The 12,828-nt window shown below is 35.1% G+C and overlaps 1 protein-coding gene across 10 annotated transcripts in view; it reads right to left on the bottom strand.

Annotated features, from left to right (window-relative positions):
* The window catches only part of LOC128208803 (spectrin beta chain-like), a 76,399-nt gene that overhangs the window by 4,133 nt on the left and 59,438 nt on the right, over positions 1 to 12,828 (bottom strand). For 8 of the 10 annotated variants that reach the window (XM_052912412.1, XM_052912417.1, XM_052912413.1 and 5 more), the window contains 14 exons: positions 10,884 to 11,084; positions 9,976 to 10,184; positions 9,263 to 9,467; positions 8,673 to 8,936; positions 8,016 to 8,126; positions 7,316 to 7,560; positions 6,580 to 6,718; positions 5,851 to 5,935; positions 5,387 to 5,478; positions 5,023 to 5,127; positions 4,442 to 4,554; positions 3,858 to 3,964; positions 1,037 to 1,243; positions 156 to 246 (listed from right to left, as the gene is read on the bottom strand). In XM_052912412.1, coding sequence (XP_052768372.1) covers positions 156 to 246; positions 1,037 to 1,243; positions 3,858 to 3,964; positions 4,442 to 4,554; positions 5,023 to 5,127; positions 5,387 to 5,478; positions 5,851 to 5,935; positions 6,580 to 6,718; positions 7,316 to 7,560; positions 8,016 to 8,126; positions 8,673 to 8,936; positions 9,263 to 9,467; positions 9,976 to 10,184; positions 10,884 to 11,084 — 2,174 coding nt within the window. Of the gene's footprint in view, positions 1 to 155; positions 247 to 1,036; positions 1,244 to 2,325; positions 2,353 to 3,857; positions 3,965 to 4,441; positions 4,555 to 5,022; positions 5,128 to 5,386; positions 5,479 to 5,850; positions 5,936 to 6,579; positions 6,719 to 7,315; positions 7,561 to 8,015; positions 8,127 to 8,672; positions 8,937 to 9,262; positions 9,468 to 9,975; positions 10,185 to 10,883; positions 11,085 to 12,828 lie in introns of all 10 variants that reach the window. The other 2 variants (XM_052912418.1, XM_052912419.1) reach the window with 2 other exon arrangements.

The following is a 12,828-nucleotide window of genomic DNA, read 5'->3' as shown; positions in this document are numbered from 1 at the left end:
CATCTGGACAAACTGCTATAAATCCAAAAGCTTATCTAGTCAAGAATTTGACCAATAGGGAAATTGCTTTGTTGGTTTGATTCTCGTCAAAGTCCAAAATATTTGCCAATTCCATTTACATAAAATGTCATGAAAACTGATCTCCTTCACAGTACCTGCTAGTGGCCCTCTTTGTGACACTTTCCATCTCGTGTTTGCGGACCAAGTTTCCTTCCTCATGGACTGTGGTCGCCGTACTTGCCGATTCTACAACATTTATGATACATTCATGTTCAAGTAACCAGTAATCATGATCTGGATTTTGGCACAAACATGGGCAATCTGCCATCTGTTCAAGACATAGCATGCTTTTGCCAAGATTTGTGCCAATCTTGATAGTTTAGGTGTACAGATTGTCTAAACTGACTGAAAACGTTTTTTTATTTTATTTTTTAAAATGATTAGCAAAAAGAATCACACCTACCAATCGAGTAAACTGAATATTTTAATATAGCAGTAGCACACTGAATGCCTGTTTTGCTGTTTGTTTGCCAGGACCATTCAGTCAGTTAAGACAACCAAGTTCATAATAATATCATAATCTCATGCAATAAGGTTTATATTTTATGACTTCACTTTACATTGCGATACATAGCCAAAAGTTGAGCGTTCATGCGTCACTTATGCAAAGAAAACGTCTTACATTTACATATCAAGTTATAATAATAGGCTTTTAAATAATATTTGATGCAAAGTATTTTAAAAAGATTCATAATACACAGTTAGCACAATTCAAGTTATGTCAAAACAAAGGAATAATTCACAAACATTCAACACCTCAACTATTAAATGCCATGCCACTTTTTTCCCAAACATTTTGTTAAAATCTTTTAATAAAACAGCAATAAATCAAACATTTCTGGGTTTGGTTTAGTAATATAAGTTCAAACAAATCATTTAACGATAGCAACCACAAACTATACAACATGAAAGCGGTCCCACTAAATTCCAGTGTGTTAGTGTGACTATTCCCAACTAGACCATTATTATCACATACTGCGCGGCGTAGATGCGTCTCCACCAGCCATTGGGTGTGCCAGTTCCTCATTACCATGACTACCACGACTAACCCGGGGCGACGACCTCCGACCCCCTGACCTCGGTGATTTTCGGGCGCCCGACCCAGATCGGGGCGGAGTGACCTCTGGGATGTCGACTGTGGGTTTAGTAGAGCCGGGTTGGGGGGAAACTACAGGGGGAGAACCTGTATGCCAGAAATACTCATGCAACAACAATGACTTGTACAACATTTAGTCAAAAGTAAGTTCTACAAGGTGCAGTGTTCAGTGTTCTCAATAAAAACTGAAGATCAATCAAAAAACTGTAGGTTGTCTAATTTTGCAGACGTTTAATATTTGTGATATTATTACAATCTGATCAGCTTTCAAATCTTAAACCTAGCAGAATATACATCTCCTTTAGATGCTCCAATAATTAATTAATGGATTTACAAATTTTAAACCTTTCAAAATGTTCAAGAAATTGCAATTTGTAAAATTTTGTCCTTTGTGTTAACAATTGTAAAAAGACTTCCGAACAAGAGTTATTTCATTTCTAGAGAAGTGATATCCTTTTCTAGATTACATGCTGCAAATAGGCTTTTGTCTTATCAAGCAATTCTTATTTAGAACACTGATATTAAGAAAAAATAGTGTTATGAAAGATGCCATCACCACATGCTAAGCCTAAAATGAAATTCGTAAATTAAAAAATATTGTAAATATTATTTTTTTCTTTTTTTTTACCTGAATGGATAAAGCAACTAAATATTTATTTGAAAACAAGAGCACCGCGGAGTGGGTGCCAACGCTCGTCTGTTTTTTTTCCAAGTCGAAAAGGGGGGATAACTCAATATTAATTAAAGGCAAAATTATATGACCTGCTATAAACATGCATAGTGTTAATAGGAACACGTGTAGCAAGTTTAATGTGAAAATGTTGAACGGTTTTTGAGTTATGAGGTAAGGTTAAAGTTTTTGGACGACGACGACGACGCAGACGCAGACGCAGACGACGCCGACGACGCCAAGGCTATCACAATAACTCGACTTTTTTTCTTCGAAAAACAGACGAGCTAAAAAAAGAACTTAATTAACTCCAATTTGAAGTTATAAGTTTACACAAAAAAAATTTATCTAAAAAAGTAAAAGAAATGTGATAAATTATAGGATGAACAAAATCAAAATGAAATGAAAATGAGTTGCATGCGTTCCAAAATATTCCGTTCAAACGTGCCCTTGAATAGCTGAACCCAAAACTGCAAATCAAACTCGACGGCAAGATTACCTATTTGTTGAAGGAAAGAAGCTGCAGCTAAAAGAATGTGAAGCAAAGGTGATTATACTTGATCAGTAAAGAGAGAAAGTTGTTAGTGTTACAATAACTAAAGCAATAAATAACTTATAGGGGCTAGACACCAGATAATCCCAAACAGTGGTCCAAATTAACATAAGCCCGCAAGCCCTGCACTGGTAAAATATCTTCCGGGCTTACTCAAATTCTGAATTTTATATAGCAGGGCTTGTTCAAAAATTTGATGCCAAGCTATAGTATATGAATTCGGGCTTGTTCATCCAAAAGTCTAATTTCAATGATTGGTTAAAACAGTATTTCCTCAAAACAAGTTCAGAATTGTCAATGCAAGCCAGTAGGAGGCTGATAATACATCATTTTACATGATTGAATTATCTGTGTTTACTTGTTAAAAAATAGGGATAATGGTTTCCTGGTTTAAATCATATCTGTTTTATGAGTACGGATAAAAATACCAACAATATTTTTTAACTTACTGAGATATATGTGGTCGACAACCACAGTAAAATTTCAAATTGGAAAAAATCGCAAATACTATGAAAGATGCTTTATCATATGCAATGTGTTACATCAGTAGATAAGTTTCAATGCGTTGTACACAACAATGTCAATGTTATGTAAGTTTTTGACAATTTTCTTTTTTTCTTGCAATTGTTTAATCTGGTGTCTAGCCCCCAGAAGACAAAAAATGGCAAACTAAACTTTTAGAATAAAGTCATTCTTCTTTAAAAAGATAATAAACTCCATATTAAACTTGCTCGCTAACATCAAAATAAAGATTTTTAAAAAAAAAAAGACTGAAATTAGGAAAATAGATTTTCGGTGCAGACATCAAAGCATTTTCAATTATTAACAAACAAGACGTAAAAAAAGTTAACTGCGCATTTACAAGAATTTTGAGTTGATCAAGTAATTTTTATCAAATCTGAAAATGATATTGATGAAATGATGATTATGATGAATGAAAGTACATCGACAGTAAAGGATGAAATTAACACAACTCCAATCATTCAACATTCTACTTACATTAAGTTTTCCTTTCACAAATTTTGTATTGACTTTTTTTAAAGTGTAAAAAACTTATGGCGACTTATCTACTTCTACATAAGCTGGAACTACCGGATCTAACTAACATACACACTCACAACTCTACATGACAATGTTTAAGGCCAGTAAAAAGTTTAAAAGATTCTCATAAAATCCCACCCACCCTGTCAAATAATTTTTAATTGGAAAAAACTTCTGCCTTGGTGAGAATAAGAAAATCAGTTAACAGCCCTGATGCTTTTGTTTATTTGAAGATAATATGCCAGACCTATTACGAAATCCACTCAACCTTTAGATTTAAATACAGACAAGAATCTGAAAACAATTTCTTTGGCCTAGTATGTACGACACCACAATATGAAAACAACACAGAAGGATGCAAGATGATCATGGATGGGGCCGAGTTTGACCCCACAGCCACGTAAGGGCTCTCCCTGGGGCTATGTGATGGTACATACCGGCCTGGGCGGGTGTCTCAGTCTCCCGCTGGGCTTCAGCAACCTGGGCCTCCTCGACTACGGGCTTTTCTTCAACAACAGGTTCTGGTTCTGGTTCTGGAGTTGGCCTGTATGATAAACGGTATGAGTTACATGAAGTATCTTAAACTGGGCAATCATTGGAAACCTAGCATGTGATCAATACTTATATTTACATTTAAATAATTATTTATTAATAATTAAAAATTAGCAGTTTCTTCTGCAATTGAGTATTCGTCTAAGAGTAATGTACCCAACAACATATGTTTATATTAAAGAGTAGCTGATATTTGTAACATTGTATAATCATCGTATATGGTAAAATGACTTCACTCTAATCCAATCAGAGCGCAATATTGAAACAAACAATGAGCAGTAAGTCCTTGCATGTTATACAATATGAATGTTTTATCTACACAAAGGACTAGGTGAGTGTGAATATTAAAGCACTTTCTGCCAGACTCATCTTCTTGTAATTATAGTGTACTCGTAATGATAAATTCTAAATCTTTGACAGCTATACTTGATGAAATAGATATTATTTTTTAAACCAAAAGACAACTTACGGTTTAGGCGGAGGCATGAACTCGGCTATGAGTCTCTGTAAGCGCTCCTCCTTCGCCTTTAACACATCCTCTGGCTTCTCCTCCTCGGCCTTCTTACGCTCCTTAATCTCAAACTGCAAGTGTACCAGTACATGTATAAATATGTATAAATAAAGTGTGAGAATGGAATTGAAAGCATAAATCTTACCCTACAAGTATATGTAACTAAAATAGTTCAAGAATACAACTGAATGTTTAATTAGTTTTTACAAAAAAGTATTTTCAATTCTAAAAATTCCTTTCGACAACGACAGGCTTAGTTTATAGTAAGCCTTGACCTTCATATAAATTCTTCAAATGTGACATTTTTAGGCATAGATATGCAAGAAAATCCTCCCTAGCTCCTTCTGAAATAAAAATTTTACAGTGAACATGCCCAGATGGATCTTAGCAGGAACATCTTATGATCTAGATATGCCCTTTATTGTTTCAACAATTTACGAACTCTGATACAAACTCTGAGTAAGCTGATAACTTGACACTAGTGATTTACATACATTGAATGGAATTGAGTGCTTACAAACCAAGGTTAAACAACTCACCGTTGTTAGTTTCTCAAGGGCAGCGAATCTCTCCTCTTGTGTGGCTGCAGATTTCTCAAAAGCCTCGTGTTTCTTTAACAAGATTTCTACTGAATCCAGTGTGTCCTGTAACAAAAATATTGTTCAAGCATTAAAGCGCAATTTTCAATTTCGCATATTATTAAAATGGCATACATCTATCCTAAATTCTCTTTTAATAACAAGTTTTCTACTGAAATTAGCATGTCCAGTAATAAACAATTTGTTTAAGCATTAATATACAGATTTTAATTTTGAATATTTTCACTAGCAAACAAATATAGAGTTTGAAAACAAAATTCTGTTATATTGTCTTTTAAAACGTGGCGCTCAAAAGCGTACATACCCCAAGTTCTTGGTTCATCAGGTATGGCTCCTGTGCCATCAGCCATGCCTCAGCCACCGCTGCGTCCCGGGCAAACTGGTAAACCTCCAAGACTGAAAATCAATGAAGTGAGAACATCAGAAATAAGTTCAAAACGTAAGGGACTTCTATATCACTTTTCATAATTATTCTTTTTTGTTTATATTGCTTTTTATTTTTGTGAAAATATCATTAAAAATCCTTACCAGCAAAAAAATCCGTATCTTATATACTGAGTTGCAGATTCACCTGTCTTCCTTGGTGCTAGTTTTTCTTGTTTAGGGTAGAAAAAAATAATTTACTTTTAATTTTCTTTGGTGAATTTTGAGTCCCATATACATATAGTTAAAAAAACTACTCTTTTTTTGGACAGTAAAAGAAGTTTGAATTAAGGCCTAATTTTTGGTACCCCCCCCCACCACTGGTCATGAATCTGAAATACATACTGAGCTGTAGGTACTCCCATCTGTCCTCCCACTGGTCCACCATTCCTTGTCTCTTCTTCGTCACATCTATTAACTTCTCACGAACCTAAACACACATTGTATGCAGATTGTACATCTTCCTTCTATCATAATCCATCTATTGGTTGTTATAAAACTGCCATTATCAATATAATCGTATCATTATGGGCCATCTTAGTAAAGCGCGTACAACAAAATATCGTAAGAAGTTTAGAATTTCAATATTTATTGTCTTACTTAAAGCTACACTCTCACCATTTTGACTACTTCTTTTTAGTGAACCAATCTTTGTGTAATTATCTGTATGATAGGTGCTTAATAGATGACCATTGTCATTCCTTTAACAAGCAGATCGGATCAACATGATGACTTCCTTTGTCAGAATAGTAACCTCCTAAGCATTTTGAAATATTGACACAAAACATACATCAGGGATTCTACAGTTGAGAATTGTCAAACCTTTTAATTGCTGGGGGTCAGTTTAATTATGAGGGATTATTACAGGGTTAAGGGGCTAAGACCTCTATTAAAATTGTTTCCAAAGTCATGTATATTCAATTCAAAGTAGTTCTTACTGTATTTGATGGAAATGTCCGCATAAAACAATCTTTACAATGTACAATAGTCTAAAGTTAAAATCTCTCAATCCAGATTTTAGGTTTAATGCTAAACTTAAGAACCCCTGTTACATACTAGATATTCAGAACATACCTCATCGGAGCGGTAGTGTTTTCTATCCAGGAGGTCCTTGCCCAGGTTGATACAGATGGTAAAGTTCTCCTCGCGGGCGTCCACCTCGGCCTTTAAGCTCTGGTGGTTGTTCATTAGCAGTTCCACACCTGACACATCCCTGGGGGTAACACAAAACTTTGTATTGTACAAAAAACACAAATAAGTTTTGATCAGATAGTTCCAATCATTGGTGTCAACTAAGCATAAACCATTCTAATCAAATATCTATGGGGTATACAAATTTCATTGCGAGATAGATTAGGCACATAACTACAAATCCTGCCAAGGAGACTCCTGTTGCAAATTTCAAGGAGTTTTCATGAAATAGCCCCCTGGTTTACCATGATAAAACAGGAAAACACAACAAATGTTGAAGAAGTAATTTCTTATATAGTTTCCAGCCATGTTATTAATTCCTTGAAAAACACTAGTATATGATCCAGACACTGCTTAACCTTACCATCAAAATCATGTTTTACCAGACAAACTCAAAACCAGTCCTCAATTGCTACTAGCAAATACATTTTAAGAACAAATACAACCCCTATATGAAACTTACGGTTATCCTGTACCCATACAAGAAAACAATATAATCAAATACCTTGATTAATCCTGAGTGATCAAAAAGGCATTTTAAACATATTTAGTCGATATCCTTGGGTATGCATACCATGTCAATATATTTATAGGACTAAACTTTCTGCAAATTCTCTACCTTGGTTTTTCCTGTGTATTCATCTGCCTAATAGTATCGTCCATCCAGAGAAGAAGATCTCGCACCATGTTGAAGAATCTGTACAGGTCGCTGGCGTTAGCAAGCTTGAGTCTACGTGTCTCGACCATATTGTTAAGGTTAAGCCAAGCGTCAAGCACCTCCTGTTCTTGGTCACTAATCTCGCGTTGTTTCGGCCCAGCGTATCCGAGCTGTAGACGACCCGACTCCTCCTGTATGGCACGAACCTGTTAACACGAGAAAGAGTGTTTTAATATACATGTAGACATTTATATATATCTACTTTCTCAAATATATAAGATTTCCAGAGTAGAATAATAATATTCACACAGTTTGTTTAAACAGAGTCCTACTGTTATACCTAAAACACGGGACAAAGCGTTTGAACATACATGTAAACATATATATACAAAAACATGTAGAGTGGAAAATTAAATTATACAATTTGTTTAAACAAATTCAGATTCCTTTTGTGATACCTTAAAATCGTTAACAAAGACACTATCAGTCTCTAAATTCGGCCCAAAAAATACAGTCAAGAGAATTAATTGAAACTGAAGTCAACATGTTTTTTCAGACATCAAAGGAATTTAATAAGATTAATTGATATTAATATCAATCTATACAACGGCAGATTGGAATATGCTCAACTAAGCACTGTCTGTTAGTACAGTGTATTTACCTGTGACTCAAGGGTGACAAGGTCGGTCTCAAAGTTTGCGTGTTTCCTCTGCAGGGCTGCCACACTCTGGGCGTCCCGGCCAAGCTCATCAGGGATGTAGTTTTGCTTCTCCTGTATGGTAGAAAGAAGATTTAAAATGATACAACAGCAACTATCAAGGCTTGTTTAAGCCTCTTTTTTTTAATTGTTGATACCTGTTTTTCCTTTAGAAGTCAACCATACCTCACATAAAAAGTAACACTCACGTAATTAAAAATAAAGTTAAATATTTACATTCACATAGTCCTATGTATCTTGACGTTCATTATTGTTTAACACGCAATCAGTAACAACGTCACTGTCAATTTCAATATTGGGCTTCGATTGGATTAGCACTACATTATCAACAATTCTTTTATACCAACGTGTGTTGTCGATTACACTTCTTTAAGAACAAAGACTCAATTGCAGAAAATACTTATTTCTAATTGCAATTAATATTTATTTTTTTAAATGCAAATATAAAAATTGATCACATTTTTTTGTATGGTGTATGAACGCAAATAGTCAAGCAAGCGACTGACCAAGAATTGCTAGCGCTAGCGTTTCATGGAATTTGCGCGTGTGCCCTACTGGGTTCATACAGCAATCCTTAATCAAATCATAGAGCCAGCTTACAAAGATGATTTCCAGTGTCTCCTTGCAGTCACTGAAGAACTTGTGTCGTTCCCATGAAGCCTGTAACTCCTGCGCGCGTGTGTCGATCAGCTCCAACAGGTCTTCCCAGCGTTCATTCAGTGTGTCCTTCCATTCCGCGATGATAGCAGAGTCTGAATGGTCTAGTGCGATCAGGTTGTCGCAAGTCTGGTTGGCTGCGGCCACTCGCTCTGTGCCAATAGACACAGTGTCGCGTGCAAACTCATGGAACCTCTCCTTAAGTAACTGAAATTGAAATATTGTTCAATATAATAAGATTATCCTTACACAACATTTTTCTTGTCAATCAATGGATGAAAACATATATGTCTTTAAGCAGCAATACGCAGACTTCAGATTTAAATAAAGAGCCAAAACATTTACAGGTATTCCAATGATGATTAACATTTTCACTCAATAAAGTAACAAATAAAGATTGTAGATATTTTGGTTTAACGTACAAATTCATACATATTATATTTACAATTCCAATAAGAAGGTATTTTTTAACATCAACCAAATACTTCATCTTAACAAACAACAAAATTTTCAACAAATTTTGCAAAACTCACTGAAACATGTTCGAAATCCTGTCCCAGTTCGTGAGAGCACGCGACGACCTCTCTCTCGGCGATCCACTGCATAAGATCCTCGATCTCATGACTGAGCATGTACAGCTTAAGAACCTCCTCGAGCTTGCTGCGCCGCTCCTGGGCAAGGTCCTTCAGCCCGGCGTACAGTTTGTCCACTTGTGATTGACGTACTGCAATCTGGTCACTGTGAATTATGAAGATGGGGTTTTTAATTTGGAACATTTATGCCTAAATGAGGGTTTTTTCATTCATACATACAACCCACTCCAGGAAGACATTTTCAAATTGGACCGCCTCCCTTCAGATTTTTTTTTAAACTTCATAGACCAAAAAACAAAAAGGAAATCCCCCTTCTTATTTTGCCTTCTTGGGGTGGGATGTATCTTTAAATGGAAAAGCCCTGATTGTGGTCATTTTATGAACTAAACAAACTTTGGCAAAGGATAATACTTACAAAATATTGTTCCAGAGTTATAAATAGGCTTTGTTTTGCATTATTCAAAACACAGCTGTTGTCTGTAAGCTGCATTTGATACCACCTATCTCAATCAAATATAACATCAATTGGGTTAAGTCACCTCAGTTTGAAATTGAAGCTATGAATCTATTATCAATCATTAAATTAACAACACCAAACAGCATACAAACATAATTTCACATTATTTATTTATTTTCATTTCTCCCAAGCCTACCTTTCCGGGTGTTCCTGGTTAATGAGTGCCCGGCTCTGTTCGCCCAGCTGTCGAACCACGTTAGCGTAATCCTCCACAACGTTCTCAAGGGTTTGGTGTTTCTTCATCATGTTTTGGGCCCCGATCTCGTCCTTGGCCCGTTCCTCACCCATCATGTACAGCTCTTGTTCACTCATCCATGCTTCTGCCTCGGATGCATCATAGTAGTACTGTAGTGTAACAAAGGTGAAGTGTTATACTCAACTAGATTGCAACAGCCATTTTCTCGAAACTTCATAAGCTGAACAGACTCAAGTAGTTTATTTTAATTAGCCAAAACAAATACCTTAATTTGATTTTAATAAATGAAAAATGATTTATTGTGATACTACAGAGATAAGTCCTATTTAAAGTCTAAAAATTCTTAAAGAAGTAAAAATACACAAATATTACAAAAAAAAAATATTGTGAGATTCGCTTTATCATAATGTTATAAGAGACTTAAGAAGTTTAGAGATAGGAGAAAAATTGGGGCCAGGCTTCCACTTGAAAGCTTTCATGTTCTTGATTTTACTACACCAACTTAAATAAATGTGTGATGTCACATTCTACCGGAGTTATACATTTCATTTAAGAAAAATGATTTTAAACATGTCAATTAGGACATTAGTACCGAAAATAATCTCTAGTTTTATGTAATGTCCAATAATTGTAGTAATTGACTATTTTAAATGACATGACACATTTGCCCTGCCTTGCCACTAGTAGGAGTTTGTTTGTGAGAGGTTGTCAAAGTAATCCAGTAGATAATACAACCATATGCTAATATATATATTTAGGAAATATTATCCCTTTACTCGACTATTGACTGGTTCAATGACAACTAGCTAATCACAGAAATGACTTTAATGCAAAACTTTTTTCACTACCTGTTGTGCAATGTCAGACAACTGCAGACGGTCTTTCCTTGTCTCGACAGCGTCCTTCAGCTCCTTCCAACGTGCGAGCAGATCGTTCATGAGCGCCGTGAACTCCTCCGATTGTGGGTGTCCCTCTCGTATCAGCTCCTCGCCCGTCACCACCAGCGAGTCGATACGGGGCTCATGGTTTTCAATCTCGGTCTGCAGCGACTAGACAGAACCAAAAGAAGGGACACAGTGAGTAACAAGGTTTTAGTTTTGTGATATTGTCGAATTCTTCTGATATTACTGACGAAGGATTTGGTCGCAAGGGAATAAAATTAATCTAACAAACTAGCATGAAAACTTTTTCCGTTTCAAATAGCTTCTAAATCTAGTCAGGCACTTTAAACAAACACAATTATTTTCGTCATTCTAATCAATGTTTCAAAATTTTCTCAGTTTGTCAATTTTTTTGCTTTGGACGTACTGGACCAAATCCTTAATCACCTCTTATTCTCTCATTAAATCAGGGTTGACGTAAAAGAATAGAAACTTAAACAAGCAAATAACATGCTATAAATAACCGGAGAAACAAAATATGTGGGAGGAACCGTAACTATACTAAATGTAACATTTTGAAACTAAGAGGGTGAAAACTTTCCTAAATGCAAACTACTCAACATATATACTGTTACATCAGTTAAAGCATGTATATCCTTTGCCATAGCATAAATAAATTTGTACATGACTTATAAAAAATACATGGTGTCATAGCTATCCAGCCAATACAAGTTCATATTAAGTATGATTTGTATATATGTATATGCAACGGCTAATTGATACAAAGGTGTTTGCATATGCCCTGTAAATATGACGTTCATGTATGTACATTGTATTGTAAAATAAAATATGTGTGAGATTACATGTATATATAGATGAATATGATGGTTTAAGTGGGATTTTTTAGAATTGGTTTTAAATTGGGTGTTCCCAATAAATTACGGTCACAGCTGGGTATTCCAGGGACTCCGTGTGAGAAATTGGGGGTCTTTGGTACTTCTATGTGTTCAAAACATAATGGGTTAGAATCAATTAAAGTTAATTTAGAGGCTCCCAGCATTGTGGTCACATGCTAGAAAATTGCACCAGAAAGACAGGTTTTCTGTGTCAGGTTAAGTGTCACAAAGGCGAAAAAGAGAAAAAATCAAGGAAGTCTATATGCTAAGATTAACCGATTTGTTAAAAAAGAGGCAATTATTGTTAAATCAGAAATGTTTTAAAGCCATTAGTCATCAATTTTTGTTTTTATAAAATATCTACTGATGAATAATGAAATGGCATGATATGCAATAGTGGTGACATGACATGACATGACATGGCATGAAATATGAGTGGTATATGACATGATTGTGGCATGGTATGCCATATTGATGTTATGACATGATATGGCATAATGATAATATGACATGATATGGAATAGTGTTGATATGACATAATTATGGCATGTAATGCCATAGTGATGATATGTGATAGTGATGATATGACATGATATTCAATTATGATATGACATGATATTCAATTATGATATGATATGATATTCAATTATGAAATGACATGATATTGCATGATGTACCATACCTATGATATATTACATGTGTGGCATGAAATGCAATAATGATGATATGACATGACATGACATGATAGGTATAACAGTGCTATGAATATCTAGTATTAACTTATCTAATACGGCATGTTACTGAAATACTATACCTGCATGGGTTTCTACACAAAACACAAACAAATTTTAAAAAATAGGAGTCTATATCACATTTCTGTTTTATTAACATCTTTTTTTATGCCACTTAAAGAATTAAACAGTGTATGACATTCACCCCACATCATTTCGATGATGCTTTTTGTATACTGATAAAGGCGTTATGACGAGAAACATTCTTTATAGAAGTTTTTAAAA

Source organism: Mya arenaria, chromosome 11, assembly GCF_026914265.1.
Source record: "Mya arenaria isolate MELC-2E11 chromosome 11, ASM2691426v1".
Taxonomy (NCBI): domain Eukaryota; kingdom Metazoa; phylum Mollusca; class Bivalvia; order Myida; family Myidae; genus Mya; species Mya arenaria.
This window is presented reverse-complemented; position numbering and strand designations above follow the sequence as displayed.